At 33.8% G+C, this 20195-nt stretch overlaps 1 protein-coding gene across 1 annotated transcript in view; it reads right to left on the bottom strand.

Annotated features, from left to right (window-relative positions):
* LOC111504571 (G-protein coupled receptor dmsr-1) overlaps window positions 1–19938 on the bottom strand; it is a 97147-nt gene extending 77209 nt beyond the window's left edge. Inside the window, exons 1-2 of the mRNA XM_023159160.2 lie at window positions 19730–19938; window positions 17671–18078 (exon numbers count right to left, since the gene is read on the bottom strand). Of these exons, the coding sequence (XP_023014928.1) occupies window positions 17671–18078; window positions 19730–19866 (545 nt within the window). The 5' untranslated portion in view covers window positions 19867–19938. The remainder of the gene's footprint in view (window positions 1–17670; window positions 18079–19729) is intronic.
* Window positions 19939–20195: the final 257 nt, after the last annotated feature.

The raw sequence follows: 20195 nt of genomic DNA on the forward strand, positions 1-20195 counted from the left end.
AAGGACCTTTTTTCAAATTTTGGAAATTTTTGATATTTTTCGAGATATGTGCAAAAACCAAACCCCATTTCTTTTACTGAATTGTTTATAACTTTTGCAATTTTTTCGAACCCCTCTCGAAATTTTTCAAAAAATTTGCTAGAGGTCATTCCGAATCGAATGAATTCTGTATCATAATTTCCAGTGCCCTTGGACAGAAGTTCCAAAAAAGGGATCTTGTGACAGTGGGCGGCACTCTCAAAGGCCAAAAAACCAATACATAGAAATGAACCGGCAGCGAACTAGTCCACGTTGACTGTAGATTTGGCGGTTCGTATTGGATAATTTTTAATATCCGAGTTTTACGACTGGCTGAAAAAACATAAAATTAGATTTGAAGTGTAGTGATTCCAATAGCGATGGTGAACAATGCGAAAAAGAGATACCAGTGAATAAGATTCGGATGCATTTGAATATTGAAACACAGAAAATATGTTTCAATGTAAATAAGAATCTACATCTCAAGTATGATTTCGAGGAAAATAAACTGAATATAGCCAAGAACAACGGAAAATTTTCTATTTGGACGAAACTTGATATAACACTCACGACCCAGTTACGAAATGGTGGACTGATGGTGTGATAAAGATTCAAGTCATATATTTTACATTTCAAATAGATTACCATATTTGTGTTATATTCAATGGGCTTGTTTCAAGATTTTTGGTTTATAGTTCCCTTGATAGAAATTTTAAATTGAAAAACAGTGCACTTTGTTTCATCCCTCTAAGTATCGTAGTTTTCCCGTAATTAATTATTAAAAATCGAATGTGGTGGGGTGGTGACGTCACGACCCTATTCCCGCTTCTTGTTCGATTGACCAATAGGAACAATAGAAATAATCAACATTGACAAATCGTAAAATTTACGAACCCTATAATTATCAATTCAATTGTATGGAAGTGTATATGAACCCGTTAACGTTTCAATTAATGAAAAATTCTCCACATGGAATAAAATGTACACAAAAAATCATATTTGCAAATGAGTTCTATATCTAAAATCAGTACAAAAAGTCGATAAATCACAAAATATTTACCTAAACTATGATTTTATGCACTATTTAATAATATACAGTTATGAAAATAAAAAAATATAGTAAACTGGATCAAAGAATCATTTCAAATATTCAATTTATTCTACAATCCTCAATCTGTACAACTGCAATTTATTATAAAAAAAACGATTCCTACATACGTACCTTTTTCTAATATAGCTACTAAATTCAAGCGTTATATAAGGTCAAGTATAGACATAATTGATTGTACTCGAACTGATCCAACAAAAGCTTCTGAGGTATTAATACCATTAATCATATGATAAAATTCAATTAATTTTGTTTCATACTTTCAGTAACAGGATTAACTCCAGATATTACTTTCTATGTTGAATTCTAGAAGTTGAAATGAAACACTCTCTTCTCAAATTCAATGTTTTCGTTCCCCTTCCATTTGTAGTCACTTTTTAAATGATTTCTATAAAGTTTTGGAAGAGTAGAAGGATTGTAGTTCTTTCTTTTCAATACTTTCACCAATTTTTTTTCTCATCATTTTATCCTTTGGGAACTTAAACCCATAATATGAAATAACTCACTTATAAACCAATGCGTTTTCTGTTTTCTTGTGTCTTTCCGCACAATTAAAATCAGCGCAAGAATGCACCACATTAATATTCATATATATCTCTAAAACACTTTCAAAACTTACACAAAGTAAACTCGATGAAAAAACGAACTGTTCCTACGTGAGCTTTCAGCTAAGAAAAAGTTGAAACTCAATGTTGCAAAAAAAAGCAAAATGGATCCAATATGACATACATTTTCAATGCATAATAAACCAATAAATTATGATATGGGTACTCCATTTTCCTGTAATTATTCATTCATTTTTTTTAAGAATGAAGCCAGCAAACAAATAAATATACAATAATAGGATCGCTCGAATCCAATAATCAAGCATAAAAATGGACAATAATATTTGCCTTGATAATATATTCTCTAAGTTATATCTAAATTTAATTCTTAATAGAATTGAACGAGCTGTATTTTCAAATGGTTTTCGAATGCTTATGAACCCTAATAAAATAAATTAATTATGCAATTATGCCACTCACTAAAAAATAATAAATTCGACGTTACTGGTATATTAGCCATATTGTCATCCAGTCAACCGCGCGCAAAAACCATATAGTTTATAAAATTTATCAAAATTATTGATGAAAATAAAAATCTCGCCTGAATTCTTTGGTTATTGGTTGAGTTGTAAAGTTAAGAATCTATTCATGAAAAGATAGAGGGCAATCATAGGACAGTGATTTATCATGATTTTGATAAAAAAAATGACAGAGCATGTTTACAGTGACGCCAATGATGAACATTAAGAAAATCTTCATTATATGCAAAGTTTTGCCCTGTGTTCTGTGTTTTTCATCCTCATAGGGATTATTTCCACAACGTTTCGACAAAGTCTCTTTTGCCATCTTCTAGTGATTGAAAATCGTTCTTGAATATGATAATTTCAAAAAAATTCAAAATTTGAATTTTGTGCCATATTGTTTTCAAACAGAAAAATAGTGCTTCTCATTCTGATTCCATTGATGTATAATTTGTTCGTCTGAAAGCACATGTATTGAAAAAAAAACAACTTCATCTGAGATGGCCATGACTCTGACAAAAAAAATTTGTTAATAAACACTAGTTGTGAGAACTCATCAAACATCATAAGTTTGCACAAATACTTCAGTCGAAATATCCTCATTCTCAAATGAAAAAAAACAAACTTCATTATAAATTTGATAGGAATAGTATGAAAACAGCAAAATTTATTTTGAATTATATCCGGAAAGACAACAGTCGGATAGAACATTATTCGGAATTTTGGACAAACACTTGGCTGAGTACGGTGCGTTTCAAAAACCAAGAACGAAGTATGGAAACAGAATGGAACAAGATACTAGAACTAACTTATTAGCCGAGGTGAAATAATTGTTCTTTCCATATTCGAAGAAGTATAAATATTCTTGTCATTTTTTTTAGATAAATGCAGATCCTTTCAAATCAACGCACCAAGTCTCGTCAGAAATGGATGTGCCACAGACGAGCGTTTGGAGGGAATTCAAAAAAAGTGGTTTGTAATGTTATATGATACATATTTCACAAAAATTATATCCAGGTGATCCTAAGAGAAGGATGGAATTTTGTAGCTGGTTCGCAAATAGGGCAGACCCTATAAACTTCGTGAAAAACATTATTTGGAACGACGAAAGTACTTTTTCGAACTGAAGTTTCAGAACAGTGTTTTGTTGGGCACAAAAAATTTGCTCCAGCTTAAGCTTCTCCTGCAATTTAGGAGATAGTAATGGTGGAGGTTGAATTTAAATTACACTGTATAGGGTCAAAATCGATTTCTAAATAACTTTTTCAATTAACTCATTTCGGTATCTCCAACGCGAAGCAAAATATCGAGAATATACTTCAATTCCTTGCGAATAAAAAAATCAGGGAAATAATGAAGAAATTCATTTCGTTTCGAACATTGAAAAAATTGCGATGTGATATTTTCACATTTTTTGTAATACCTTTTCAATACGTGACTACTCAATATCCAGGTTGGATGAAGTCATTCCAGTTTATACACGATAATTTAGTTTTTTCCTTCATCTCATTTCCTGAGTGAATGAAGAGACTCGAAAGGATTTTTCACTATTCGAGATTTCTTTCGTAACGACTTGAAATGTTTTCTCATCTTTCAATTCAATAAAGAGATTGTCCCCAACTTAACAAGAGTGTCCCCGGGGACAAACTCCAAGCGTTTTCGTTCTCAAACAGAAACATCGGGAAAACTTTCTAAGGGCGTACCTTGGGTAAACTGACTTTTCAATTAACAAGGAAGATTAATTATAGAATTGCAGAAGATGCTAAACTCCAAGTTTCGTTCCAGAGGTTTTCAAAAGTTTTTCCAACTGAACAAATTTGTGTGTTCTGAAAAGATTCCAAAGAATAATTAAAATTCATTCAAAAGATTATATTGTATCACTTCGAAAGTGAATATTAGAGAAAAGAAGAAAAATTTAACGATCTTTGAAACTCATATAGTGGAAAGATCAAATCAGCCTGAAGGGGGGTTATAATAACTACATACAAGGGGTGTTTTTTAATAATATGTCCTCAACAATTTTCAAACAGAAGTTCAACATGTTTTCATATATCTAGACTATCGTGCAGATATTGTGGGATTATCATTCATTCGGTGTTTGAGGAGAAATTAAGATTCCGGGTGATGGTAATAGAAGTCAGGAGTGTTTGGGATTTCTAGAAACTTTGATTACTTTCCATCTTGGTAGTTCGGAGTTTCAAGTATTTAAAAAAACTTTTGTCAATGAGGTGGCAAGTAGGTAATGTCATATAATTTCAATGATAAATTGCTTGCCAATCCCAACGGGTCTAGGTCCTTCTGGTCGGTAGCTGAAGCTGTTAATTAGAACTTTACAGAATCCACAATTCCACCACTAACACAAGCGGATGGTTCCATTGCAACAACAGCCATAGAAAAAGCAAATCTAGTAGATGAACAATTTGCATCCCACTCCACAGTCGATTTACTACTATTCACACCTTAGTATCCACAATGCCGGAAATTACTTTTCGACAGCGTCTAGTCAGGCAAATTTTGAAACAGGTTAATATCAACACGGCGTCTGGTCCTGATGAAGTGCCCGTCATCATACTTGAAAAGTGCAGTATTTTCCAGACATTTCAACCTGTCTTGCAAGAAAGGGGTTTTTCCTCCTTGTTGGAAGATTGCTCGCGATCAACCTATATCCAAAAAGGGCAAGAAAACTCTTTCAAATAACTATAGACCAGTCGCTTTGCTTTCAGTGGTATCAAAAATCATGGAGAAAGCCGTAAACCAGCATATCCTTGAATATTTGGAAGGCTTCAACATCTTGAGCGATCATTAACAGGCGACCTTATATCGTATGTCACCCATATTTGGAATAACGCAATCGAGAAACATGAAGAGTCGATAACTGTTGCGTTTGAATTTTCTAAGGCCTTTGACCGTGTGTGGCATGAGGGTTTGCTAGCCAAACTTCGATGCTATGACTTGTCGGATCATTTTTGTGTATGTCTCTTCAGCTTCCTGAAAGAATATTCCCTGCATGTGGTTGTCGTGGATATCTCTTGAATACTTTCGTCATCAACGCTGGTGTTCCCCAGGGATCATATTGTCTCCAACCCTCGTTTTATTGTATATCAACGACTTATTGGAAAAAACCAAGAATCCAATATATTGCTTTGCTGAAGACAGCACACTTGTCTCGTCATTCCATTTGGATTCCAGGACATTGGCTACGGAGGCACATCTTCACCGGCAGCAGGAGAATGAACATCTTAATGAGGATCCAAAAGTAATTTCGAATTGGAGTGATTCAAAGCCACAAAAACCCAGGCATCGATTTTCTCCATGAAGATAAATGTCTCCGAATGGGATATAATAATGTCAGGTCAGACAATTCCGCTTTCTGCGGAACACTGTTCCAAACCAGAAAACTGTACACACCTCAGCAACTTTTGCTTTTGCATCTTCGAACAGTAGAGTTACATATTCAGTCTCTGAGAAAAATAAGTAAAAGACAATAGTATCGATGATAAAGTCATGGTGCTTAACCTACAATACCTCATTTTAGGCCCCAGGAGAGTTGGTGTGGGGGATTTGTTGGTTTGACTAAGTACATGTTTAAACGAGACTGATTTCAGTAGTGTATCTTCAGTAGAGAAAAGTAAGTGAATTACACATTCTTTTGTATCATTTGTTTTCATAATTTTTATCATTCTTTTTCAAGATAGTACCTATCAATATGCCCAAAAGGAAAAGGAGTGGTACCTGGCCAAGAACCTGAAAACGTAATGAGTACTTTTCAACAACGGGAATGCAAGTTATTCTCCAGGTCATAAAAAGTTGTAAATGTTCATAAGGAACCTATGAGAAAAATATCTATTTGATTTTTATTCCAATTTTGTTTTGCCACTTTCAAATAGTGATAATGCGTTCCGGGTATCAATAATGAAAGAGTGACTGATGCATTGTTGGACAAAAATCAGGCAAACTTTTCTGGTGAGCAAAGTTTGGATAACTTCAAGTAAGTGAAATTCATCGAAGACCCCATCATACCCCTCATTTGAAAAAGTTCATTTCTGGGTTTAGTTTTTGAAGTGAGAAATCTATATCTCACTCATTTCTTCACGTTATACATTTTTTCTTTTTCAATTAAATGATATATTTATTACTTTTCAACTAGTGCTGTTGAATTCACAGAATTGTTATTTCAGTATACATTTTTTTGAGAGTAGATCATCCAAACTTAAATACATTTCTAATATTTGTAACATGAAAATATTCAGGAATATTTTATTTAGTGAATAAATATCTTGAATTAGATTTTTTATTTGTAATATTGGTAGTGTTTCTAGTTGAATATTTCACTGTGTATTGTATTTGGAATATATTTGTTTATGAATGTTATGTGTCTCATTACTTGTGTTGATCTTGCATCAAAATGCAAGATGGTGTTCATCCGTTGTGTACTATTCGATAGTCGACGTTTCGCCATCATCTCAGATGGCATTATCAAGACGAGTTACTGCTTCGCCTCGCTTCGAGATATATATATATATATATATATATATATATATATATATATATATATATATATATATATATATATATATATATATATATATAACAGAATAATTAGTGACTAGATTAACTATAAATCGGTTTAATTCGTGAGGTTGCAGTCAATAGCTGGGCTGTTACAAAGAAAACTCTTTGTTATATGTCAAGCTTTCGGTATATTTCACACCTTCGTCAGGACACCTACAATAATAAGATTATATATCTTGTAAAAAAATATATGTGAAATATACCGAAAGCTTGACATATAACAAAGAGTTTTCTTTGTAACAGCCCAGCTATTGACTGCAACCTCACGAATTAAACCGATTTATATATATATATATATATATATATATATAAATATATATATATATATATATATATATATATATATATATATATATATATATATATATATATATATATATATATATATATATATATATGATAAATAAGTACCATTTTGATCATTCCCATATTGATTTAAATTCTTGGAATATTCCAAATATTTCTAGATTATTCATAAAATATATTTGAAGAATATATATCCCGAATATTTCATGAATATTCCTCGGGTTCTATTCCTGGAATATTCTTAATAGAATATACCTGCAGGTTTTTCCGGGTTTTCCTGCAGCTGAAAAAGCAAATGCGCCACTGGAATCAATGAAGTCGCCCCGAAGGGCCAATTAATTCTTATTGTTGTTTTTATTTTATTTTTCTCGTTGTTTTAATGAAAAATAAATTATGAATATACCTTACATATCCTGAGAATATTTCAAGATATTTCAAGAATATTCTTAGAATGTATCAAAGGTTCGCCAGAAGCACTTCCAGGGAATATTCTTCAGAAATTATATTTATCCATGGCGTATTCATAGCATAATACAATATCCTCGAATGCATATTCATGAAATATTCCTGGATTATCTATTGCTATGTGGGGTACTTGCTTGATTGCTCTGACTTAAACCCTATATAGATGAAAGTGGTTTAAGTCTCGAATTGATTTTTGAATAGGTAACTGTTGTTTCATTTCAGGAAATCAAACAGTTTTTCTTTCGTCGAGAAATCTTCAAAGAGATATATATTTAATTATTCATAATAGTTTTTCCCTATGTTTTATTAATTTCATAATACGTTTTGATTCCACCCAAATATTTTGATAATTCTTTCAACTACTTCAAAACTAGCTTTGTACTGAAATAAGCCCCTTAGCCTGAATACTTAGAATCACAAAAACTTGACGATATTTCAAATGAAAAAATCGCTATTCATTTATTCTTTTACGGAATTTCTACTTTCTGAATAAACTGAGAAAAATGTATTGTTGAAACTTGCCCGATGGCTAATAACCTAAAATGAAGTACTTATTTTTCCTCATGTTTCATTTATGTCACAAAATTTTTAAATTTTATCCAACTCTTTCAAAAACACCTCCCTCTAGTTTGAAACCAGCATAAAAGTCAATCATTCGATATCTGAAACCCCAGGAAAGTATTTGGGGTCACAGAAAAACTTGGTATAGTATTTCAAATACCAATTGGAACAGCACAGAGAAGAAATTCCCGCCTCGACATAGGCGTCGGCATAATATTTTTCAGTGGTAGTGTTTCAGTTACTCATTCTTACAACCATAGTAGTTGATCACTTCATGAAAATTTTATCTCAACTGAATTTTTCCACCATGGGTGATTATTGAAAACTTCGAAGTTTAAGGTAGTTGATTTTCGAGTCGAAAACTCTAAAATACAATGAAAACACAAATAATCACACCGAATTCTCGTCAAACATATATTTACAAAATGATAGAGGCCAAGAAAATTACTAGAAAAATCAAAATTCTTCTTCGCTATATTCGGATGAGGTGGAATCATCATCGGGTTGAATAACGATCGGATTTATGGAACTTTGCACATAATATTTGTTTTTTTTGGGAAAGAAAGTTTTTGGCTTTCTACTACTCCATCTTTCCCAAAAATTAATCAATCCTGAAAATATAACCCCTTTAATTCAAATATTTGTTCTCTTCTTTTATAACGTGGGTCACACAGTTCTTTCACACATCAATATTACCTACTTCATTCACCACTCGCCTTATATTGTCAATCACCACAGCATTCAAAGTCGGTGACTGATTACATTTCCGCAAGCTTTCTTCCATTGTGGCCCAAACCATTTCAATTGGATTGAACACACAATAGTATGGAGGCAAACGTAAGAGAATATGACCCCGTGTTTCACATATCGAATCAATAATTTACTCTTTTTTGAAATTACATTGTTTTATGGTCGCCAGTAAAACCATTTTCGTTAGAATCTTTGCGGGTATTTACATGTCATGATTTAGCATGAAATCAACAATATCTCCTTGTTTTGTTTTATTGTTTGGTATTGTAGTCAATAATCGATAATGATACGAAGCATTATCCATGGCAATAACCGAGGTTGAAGGAATATTTGGGAGAAGCTGCTCACTGAACCAGGTTTCGAATGAAGCCGCAGTCATATCTTCGTGGTAATCAGCAGACAAGTTTTTTTATATTTTTGACAGACAGAAGCAAAGCGTTAGGTACGAAACCACTTTCATTCCTGGCATGCAAAACACGTTTTCCCCTTGAAGAAGGTGTGTTCAAAGCACATACTTGGTTTTGTCTACCCAGCCATATTTGACAACATCATGGGTGTCAAACCAAGTTTCGTCGAGGTAGATTATATGTCTGCTGGATTCTTGGTAGATTTTCATTCGCCTCAAATATTCTTGTCGGAGTTGAACAATGCGTGTCGATTCCATTATGACCCTCCGAATGTTCAATTTTTTTGATTTGAAACCACAAGACAATGAGACACCTCGTAGAGTTTCTAAAGATTTGTAATTGTAATCGGGATAGTCGAGTAATTTATACCAAATCATTTCCAAAGTTGGTACTTCATTTTTTTGGTATATACCATAAATTTTTCGCCGGATCACATCTTTTGTAGCACCATCAACGTTTGCGAATTTTTTATTCCTTTGTTTTCGTTTCATTGCATGGTCAATGACATCCCCTATTTTAATGAATTGAAGAACTGTCGAACGACATAGTTTCGTTAACTCACATAATACATTCACAATAGCATTCTGTGAAGTGTGACAGTTTTCGTTCTTCAAGCATTCATGAATATACAGTGCTAGTCAAAAGTCCCCTCCCCCCCTCGTATCTTTGGAACGGGTATACTTATAATAATGAAATTTGGAGGGTGGAAATAAACGGATGTAGGCTTCTTAACTGGTCATAACAGGTGACGCAATAGTCATGAATGACGTCACAAGGCCACTGTGACCAAAAATTTTAAATGGGACCCTATGGCAAGTGACAGCTCGTTTGAAAGGTATTGAAAATACCTATTCAGTCATACTAATTTTGTTTGGGTTTCGGCTGATTTTGATTGATAAATTGAAGAAATACGAAAATTATTGTTTCGCATTTAATTAATAAAGATTTTAAAGTACGCCTCTGGTTCATTGTCAAAAAGGTTGACGTGTTTGAATTATCTACTTGTCAAAAGTGTTTATACCTTGAAAATTTACCTAAGCTATTGTTTAACGAGACGTTTAAGTGTTTACATAGGCAAAATGGTACGTACTGTAGCCGACAAAGTAGCAGCTATCTTAATAATTGGTGAATGTAGAAACAATTTCCATGCAGCGGAACGACTGTTTAATGAGAGGTACCCCGATCGCCCTATATCGAGGGTTTATTTGAGGGAGCTTCTTCGGAAGTTTGAAGCATCAGGTAGTGTTCAAGATGCCAAACGATCTGGTCGACCAACAATTAGTGATGACAAAAAAATTGACATACTTGGAGAAATGGTAGTGAACCCTACTTCTTCTACAGCCCAAGTTGCGTCTATCTGTGAAGTCAGTCAAAGGACAGTACATAGGGTGTTGGCTAAAAACAAATTTCATCCATACAAATTAAAAATGGTGCACCAACTTTCAGATGATGACCCCGACCGAAGACTAGAATTCTGTGAAACTATGTCCGATAAAATGAACCAACAACCAGGCTACATACAGACAATTTGTTTTAGTGACGAAAGTACTTTCTTTCTCAATGGAAATGTTAACACTCAAAATGTGAGGTACTGGAGTGACACAAATCCTCACATCTTTCGTGAAAAACATACTCAATTTCCAGAAAAAGTAAATGTTTGGGCAGGTATTTTGGGAAACCACATAGTTGGGCCTCTTTTTCTCAATGCTAACTTAACCGGTGAATTGTATCTGGAGATGTTACAAACTGATATTGAGGCGTTAATTCTTGAAATTCTAGAAGATGGTGCTCCTGCACACTATTACGGTGCAGTAAGACGTTACCTAGATGAAGAATATCGTGGTAAATGGATTGGACGACGGGGTTCGATCGAATGGCCAGCTCGGTCACCGGACCTTACACCATTAGATTTTTTTCTATGGGGGTACTTGGAATCTAAGGTTTACGCTACAGCACCTGACAGTATTGCCATTCTGAAACAACGAATTGTTGAAGAATGTAGGGCAATTTCCGCTGACACACTGGGACGAGTACGACAAGAGTTTAGCAATAGGATGCATTACTGCCAGGAAGTAGATGGAGCACATTTTGAACACTTATTATAAGAACTGGTCCTTAAATCTTTATTAATTAAATGCGAAACTATAATTTTCGTATTTCTTCAATTTATCGATCAAAATCAGCCGAAATCCAAACAAAATTGGTATGACTGAATAGGTATTTTCAATACCTTTCAAATGAGCTGTCACTTGCCATAGGGTCCCATTTAAAATTTTTGGTCACAGTGGCCTTATGACGTCATTTATGACTATTGCGTCTTCTGTTATGACCAGTTAAGAAGCCTACATCCGTTTATTTTTACACTCCAAATTTCATTATTATAAGTATACCCGCTCAAAAGATACGAGGGGGGGAGGGGACTTTTGACTAGCACTGTATAAAATTACTCGCTAAACTTGAACATGTTAATCCTTATTTTCAAATTCCGGATCCCTGTCGATTGACACAGATTCCTCACAATAATGTTATCATTTGTTTCAAAAGATCTCCAGAAAGCCATATTGATGTAAGTACCCAAAAACACTAAGATTTTCTCAAAAATCGGTTTAAACGATGAGATTGGAACCTTTGGTGTAGAAGTCGAAAACTTTTTCTAGAGATCAATAACACCAAACCACAAGGTTATCATCTTCAGGAGAAGCAAATTGATACTGAATCCAAAGACAAGGGTTAGCTGTTTATATACTTACCTAAAGTTTTTTGGTCCGATGTGGACTTTGTTTGTTAAACGATGATTATCCTAATTGATTTTTCGGTAATTAACTAGTGAAACCACTACCTGCAAATTAATTTGTCCGCTTTTTAATCTATTGTTGATAAATTGATTTGCAGGTAGTGATTCCACTAGTTAATTACCAAAATATCAATTAGGATAATTATCATTTAACAAAGTCCACATCGGACAAAAAAACTTTAGGTAAATGAATAGCTAACCCTTTGTTTTGTATTTTCGGATACAGACCAACTACTTTTAGATCAAACTTTATTACAAAGAATTATCTGACATTACAACTTCATTCCTATTTGACAGTAAACCGACAGTTCTCCAAACCCGTATTCTAATGTTTTCTAAATACTGAAGGTTTGGTACTTTTCAGCTTACCTTACATGATTATAATATATAACATTATCTTCCCCCTCAAATAAAATTAAAACATGTATCTGTCAGGTTTTTTTATAGTTCTCAGTGATCTACGTAATGTAGTGGTTGGGTTTTCAGATAAGCTATTTTCTGCATTATTGTCAGAGTCATGACTCTTTTTCACCAAAACTCTCTCATTCTGATCTGGGCATTGTATGTCAATCTCACAAGATTCATCTCCATTCAGCTCATTTTCATTCTCTGAATTGGAAGTTTTGCTTCTCCCCTCTGAAAGCAATTTATCTTCTGAATCAACATCACATGAAGAGTTGTTTTTAATAGATGAAAAATCATCAGATAATGTTGAAACCTTACGAAGATGATCTATATGAACATATCTTGGTTTATCTCCCACAAGCACAATATACGTCACCGGACTTACTCTCACTTTCACTATCCCCTTAGACCAATTATCCCTCTCTCCACGTACATTTTTAACATAAACTTCATCATCCTCTTGGAATTCTTTAAATCTATTGGGTTGAATATTTTTATTTCTTTTCTCTATGATATATGTCTGTTTATCTTTAATGTATTCATTCAAATTCGGTTTTAGTAAAGATAATTTTGTTTTGGGTTTTTGTTTAAGCATCAATCCAGCAGGTGATAAATGAGTAACACTGTGTGAAATATTCCTATAGAAGAAAAGAAAATTGTCAACTTTTTCTTGATTTGTCAGACAATTAGTTTTATCATCATAGAGTTGTTTCAAAAAATTATTCTTGAAAGTCTGAATACATCTTTCAGTTATACCATTTGAAGATGGATGCAAAGGAGAAGATTTCAAAACTTTGACTCCATTAGATGTACAGAATAAAATAAAATCTTCCGAGCTGAATGGAGGTCCATTGTCTGTATAAATTTCATCGGGTAGACCGAAAACAGCAAAAGATTGCCTTAAACATGATATTATATTTGATGCATTAGTAGATCTGAGTATCCAAGCATCTATCCATTTACTGTGTGCATCTATGAGAATAAGAAAATTAATGTCATTCTTTTTTGCCAAATCCAAATGTAATCTTTGCCATTTACATGTACACCATGACCAAGAAGTAAGGGGAGCTTCAGGAACATTTGTTGCATTCAATTGACAACATTCACACTGTTTTACTAAATCTTCAATATCTCTGTTCAAGTTGTTCCAATAAACATATTGTCGAGCTAACATTTTCATTTTAACAACTCCAGGGTGTTGATCATGGAGTAAATACAAAACTCTTTGTTGTAAATGTTTTGGTATTAAAACTCTATTATTGTAGGTGATACATACTTGATCTAAATTGAGGTATTCTCGTATTCTGAAATAAGGTAATAAATCTGTATTTTTATTTGATATTGGCCAACCATATAAAATGAAATCTTTAACTGATCTGACTGTATTGTCTTTCAGAGTTTCTTTAGCAATATCTCTGAATGATATTGGCAACTCTTTTACTATTGAAAAATATTTTATAGTCTCTCCACTACTCTCAGATTTGAGTGGGAGCCTAGAAAGTGCATCTACATGCGGCAATTTTTCACCTTCCTTATGTTTGATTTCATAATCATACCCCGAAAGTATAACTGCCCAGCGTTGTACTCTGGCAGCAGCCAAAGGGGGTAATGGTTTGGAAGGTGAGAGTAAATACTGTAAAGGTTTATGATCATTGATTAATGTGAATTTTCTACCATATAAATAATTATGAAACTTTTTTACACCATGGATTATACTAAGTGCTTCTTTTTCTAACTGACTATAATTTTTCTCTGCCGACGAAAGTGTAGCAGAAACATACATTACTGGTCTTTCACTCCCATCAGGTAGTACATGAGCTAATATAGAGCCTATTCCATATGGGGACGCATCACAAGTCAATGTAATTGGATATATAAGATTGAAAGCCATTAAAATGTTCGAGCCCAATAAGAATTTTTTACTGGTCTCGAAACATGTATTAGTTTCCCGATTCCAATACCATGAAACGCCTTTCTGCAGTAGTTTATAAAGAGGTAATAAATTCTCTGATAACTTTGGTATAAAATTTGAATAATAATGCAACAACCCTAAATATGATTGTAACTGTTGAACATTTTCTGGTTAAGGAGCTTCCAAAATAGCTTTAATTGTTTGATCAGTAGGTTCAATTCCCTTTTCTGAAATCATGTGACCTAAAAATGTAACCTTTTTCAGAAAGAAATTACTTTTATCTAAATTGATACGAACATTATATTTTTTGAACCTATCGAACACAAGTTTTAATCTATTCTCCATTTCCTGATGATTTTCTGCGGTTATAAGACAATCATCTAAATAACAATGCACCCCAGATATATTCTTCAGAATTTGTTCTATTACCGATTGAAATATATGCGGTGCAGATTTAACACCAAATGCAAGTCGTGTATATGAGAATAAACCAGAAGGAGTATTTATCGTTAACAAACTTTTGCTTTCATCGCTAACCTCAATTTGGAAATATGCATTTTTCAAATCCACAACTGAGAACAATTTTCCCCCAGACAATGAAGCAAATATTTCTTCAGCTGTGGGTAAAGGATAATACTGGTTTTCGATGACTGGATTGATGGTAGATTTAAAATCTCCACAAATCCTGATTTTGCCATTAGGTTTAGGAACCACCACTATCGGACTGGCCCATTCAGACATTTCAACTGGTTGTAAAATTCCTTCTTTGACTAAATTTTCAATTTCCTCTCGTACTCTATCTTTCAGGGCATACGGTATTCTGTATGGTTTACAGAATTTTGGCGTCACGTTATCTCTCACCTTTACATTCGCTATGAATCCTTTTAAACATTCATTTTGATTGAACACATTCTCATACTCATTCTTCAATACCTTTATAAAATCTTCCACTTCATTGCTACAGACATTATTATTTACCATCATTGTATCATAACATTCAAACTTTTGTCGCCAGTTAGGCATCAGAACATTCAACCATGATCTTCCTAACAACGAAACACCAGACTCAAAATCAATCACTTTCAATTCTAGACTCTTACTGCACCCATTTTTCATACATTTGACATCAACGGTAGCTTTAAAAACCAAATCATTCACTTGACCAAATAATGTTTTAAGATTCACATTGTCTTTAACTAATTCAACTGTAGGAAAAAACTTTTTGAACAAATTCATAGAAACAATAGAACTATCAGAACCTGTATCTAATTCAAATTCAATAATTTTTCCTTCAATTGAACTCGACTGATGAACTTCTTCAATGCCTTTGATTATGGAATAAAATACTTCTTCCTCTGCGTTATCTGAGTTTTCTTGCTTTGCCAGGTTTTGATCTTCAAAATCACCCTCGAATTCTTCTACAAAATGGACACGATTCTTGCACATGGGGGATTTTGACGTATATCCTATGGTATTACAAGAAAAACATTTCCATTGCGTTGCAGGATATTTTGAATTATTCATATGTAATCGCAAACATCGTTTACACTTCATATTCATTGACTGCGATGAACCACTACTGACTAGACTTGAAGTTGACTGTTTGAATCTTGACCTAAAATGACTTTGAGTTTCAACTTTATTCACCAAATCAATTCCCATGATTTTGGCTTTGTTTTCAGCGAGTTCCATACTTTGAGCTATCTGACAGGCTTTACTGAATGTCAAATTTTCCTCAGATAATAATTTTTTCTTGACGTTTTCTGATTTGAGGCCGCAGACTAACTTATCCCGAAGCGCATCATCTAAGAATTGTCCAAACTGACAATGTTTAGATAATTTTTTCAATTTGATTATGAACGCATTCATATCTTCAGAAGACTCTTGAGTACATATATAGAACTGGTACCGTTCAGCAATAATCAGCTTTTTTGGGCAATAATGTGCTAAGAGGACATTTTTGAGCTGCACATATGTCCTAGAACTGGGTAATTCTGGTGAAATTTGATCTTTGATAACACTGTAAGCCTCTCCACCAACCAAAGTGAGAAATAGAGGTACTTTCTTCTCTTCTTCCATATTATTACACAAAAATAACTGCTCCATTCTCTCGATATAGCTAGATATTTCCGACTCTCCAGGTTTGAAAGGTTCAATTGATCCCACCAAAGACATTTTTATAGTTCAACTTGACTCAGCTTCAGACTATTGACCAGTTTATCCTCGTCGCCAATTATGTTATGTATTTTCGGATACAGACCAACTACTTTTAGATCAAACTTCATTACAAAGAATTATCTGACATTACAACTTCATTCCTATTTGACAGTAAACCGACAGTTCTCCAAACCCGTATTCTAATGTTTTCTAAATACTGAAGGTTTGGTACTTTTCAGCTTACCTCACATGATTATAATATATAACACCCTTGTCTTTAGATTCAGCATCAATTTGCTTCTCCTGAAGATGCTTACCTTGTTAGCGAAACGCGCGTCGAGTGCAAAAATATCAGTTTGGTGTTAGGGTAATTGATCTCTAGAAAAAGATTTCAAAAATTGGTTTGCAAAACCACTTACTACCTCACCTAGCCCCACGAGCACACAGCACTGATGAAGAAATATTGTGAAACGGACAAAAAATTAGTATTCAGCCAGTCCAGCTAGCCGAGCTTTTATTCCTCAACTACATTTGATAGCACGTTTACTGACTATCTGGGCGACTAGGGGCCACAGGCAAGAAATATTCATGACTGTACTAGGGATGCTTTGAACATTAAAGCACTAATAGTATATACATTTTCCATTTGCCGGGCAGTGATTATGAACACCCCTCGTAGTGCTCTTATTGCCGTTCCAATTGGGAATGGATAGACTATAATCGCTAATCGCTATTCATTTATTCTTTTCTGGAATTTCTACATTATGAAATCGGTCCAACTAGCTCCATTCAAAAATCGCTTTGTATCATGCTATACTGAGAAAAATGTATTGTTCAAACTTGCTCGCTGGCTATTGACCTAAAATGAAGTACCTACTCATTGTTCCTCATGTTTCATTTATTTCACAAAATTTTCAAATTGTATCCAACTCATTTAATAACACCTCTAGTTGAAAATCAGCATGAAAATCTATTATTCGATATCTGTAGTCCCCAGGAAAGTACTTTAGGTCACAGAAAAACTTGATGATATTTCAAATGAATCAGTTACTTTTTCGGGTTTCAAATTGCTATACATTCTGAAATGCGTCTCTCATCAAGAATCAGCTTCCGTCATGAGTATACTAAAAATGTATTGGTAAAACTCACCCGATGGCCATGAACCTCCAAATCGCCAGAGTCAGCGTGAGACATATTGATATGGAATGAAGAATCTGCACGAAGTGATTGTGGAATAGCATAAACACAGCCCCGTAGTAGGGAAAATCCCTATTCTTGAATAACTCCAAGTGATAGTAGTATGCAAACGGAATGTATTCAATCATTAGCAGCATGTCAGCGATGGCTAGAGCGGTAAGAATTCTATTTATCGGGGCGGAAGCCATGTCCTTCCGCGTGAGGACCACAATGTTCAGGACGTTAGCAACACTTCCGAATACACACACTAACACTGAACAGTAAAAGTGATAGTTGTCAGAGTAGTTCTTCACCAAATCCATTAGGGCTTCTCCTCCACAGTCCGATGTGTAGTTGTCAGGAGGGGCGATCATTTTGATACTGAAGAAGAAACGAGAATCAATGTTCATACTGTAAGCGGAAGTTTAAAAAAAATGTTTTCTCTAATCAGAAGTTATCTCCATTCTATAATGCAATAGAAAACGAATGTATGTTATACTACATGTATTACCGTAGATTTGAAAGAGACCGTTAATCGCAAAATTTTACTGAGATAAAAGGCATCATTTGAGTATTGGCAAAACTATTATACGTGATATTCCTCAAAGATCTATTCTTGGTCCAGTAATTTTTTTAATCATATCAATCCCTTATTCAACCGAAATTTGTCAAGAAAGAAGAAAATGTCTGCTGATGATACATCCTAATATATAGGCCGTTTCTTCAATCGTGTGGTAACATTGCTATATTCTACTAAACCGTAACAGATATAAAGACGATTGAATGGGAAAAAAGGTAATTATTCTGGAAAACAGTACAATGGTCTAAAGAAATTTATAGGAACTTCAACATTTCACTACATTTTTTATCAGAGGTATACTATACGAAAAACAAATATTTTACTAATTATACCTAGTTTTCCTAATTATTGTAACCACAAAATAATCATTTATTTACGTTCACTTATTCAAAATTTGTTCAATATGAATAACGCCTAAACGTCCAAAACTAATTCTCTACGCGTTCCAGCATATTCTCAAGGATTTCCCTGAAAGCTGTAGTGATTCTTCGTTTCATGTCTTCTATAGATGTTGGAGGAGTTTGGTAGACAATACATTTGATATACCCCCATAAAAAATCCATTTTGGTCACATCAGGTGATCTGGTTGGCCACGCCACATGCCAACCCCTACCTATCCATTTTTGATTGAAATGATCGTAACACAGTTTTAACATGTGATGGTGCACAATCTTGTTGTAGCTACATTCTAAGTCTCGTTCCATATGGAACTCCGTCCAATAAATTCGAAAACTCATGTTGAAGAACTCTTACATATTTTTTTCCAGTGAGATGCCCATCCAAAAAATACGGACCGATAACTCTTTTACCGAGAATTCCACCCCGAACATTCAGTGACCAACGCTGTTAATGGTTCAGACAACGAACAAAATTGGAGTTTTCCGTTGCATAATAATGCATGTTATGCCGAAATCGAATAATATCATTTTCCTGGTTGATCTTTTCTAAGCCCCAAATTGAACACATTTTTCAAAATCTCTTAACTCATGCATCAATTGCATGTGGTAAGGATGAAATTTGATTGCTCGTATCATTCGAGACTCGCTGGTTTAAGAAAATCCTACTTCCCTGCTCAGGTCTCGGGTACTCACATGGGGATTTTCAAAAAGATGAAGAGCAATTTGAAATGTATTCTCTTCTTTTGTTACAGCGCAGACACGTTCGAACTTATCGTGATTGACATCACCAGCTCTTTCAAATCTTGTTATTAGAGCCTGAAATTTCCATCAATCTGGTTGTCTTCTTTCGGTAAACTTCTCTTTGTAAATCCTAGATGCAACAAGACAGTTTCAACCACTTTTCCCCAAAGAATAGACCCTTTGCACCATTTCTTCCAATAGGTACATATAGAGGTAGATGAATTTTGTGATTTCTTACGCTTTACTCGAAGGTTGTTAATATATTTATCTCTTACAAGTAATATGCAAAAATGACCCATAACTATATACAAACCTTTTTCTTTTTTGCTCAATCAAGCATTGAAGTTCTTCGTTTGACACGTTGAGTGAGAAATTTGATGGTAAAATTGCTTGAAGAATAATTCTGAAAGCAGTGATATTGTAGCTGTAGTCGTTATTGATCAATGGCATCTCAAATGACGGCTTTGCTCTCAAAATAGCGACGAATATATATTATATCCATTTTGAAAAATATCAGTAGGAATCTGAAAAAAAAATTAGGTTGATTACAATAATAGTAATAATAAACGATTTTAAATTGCAATTGTGATAAATTATTTTTAGACTGAAAATATTTTCGAAGCAAATATTTTGACTGGAAAGTTTGAATGAGAAGTACATATCAGTTCACTAACTTACATCAGTTTTGATAAAAACTTCAATACACAAAGTAAAAATGACACCACCCATATACTCATATTGTTTCATTGAACTCTTGGTATTGAAAATTCTTTTTTTGT

This window comes from Leptinotarsa decemlineata, unplaced genomic scaffold (assembly GCF_025532065.1).
Source record: "Leptinotarsa decemlineata unplaced genomic scaffold, Ldec_3_MD MMD2_tig00078422_RagTag_RagTag, whole genome shotgun sequence".
In the NCBI taxonomy this organism is placed as follows: domain Eukaryota; kingdom Metazoa; phylum Arthropoda; class Insecta; order Coleoptera; family Chrysomelidae; genus Leptinotarsa; species Leptinotarsa decemlineata.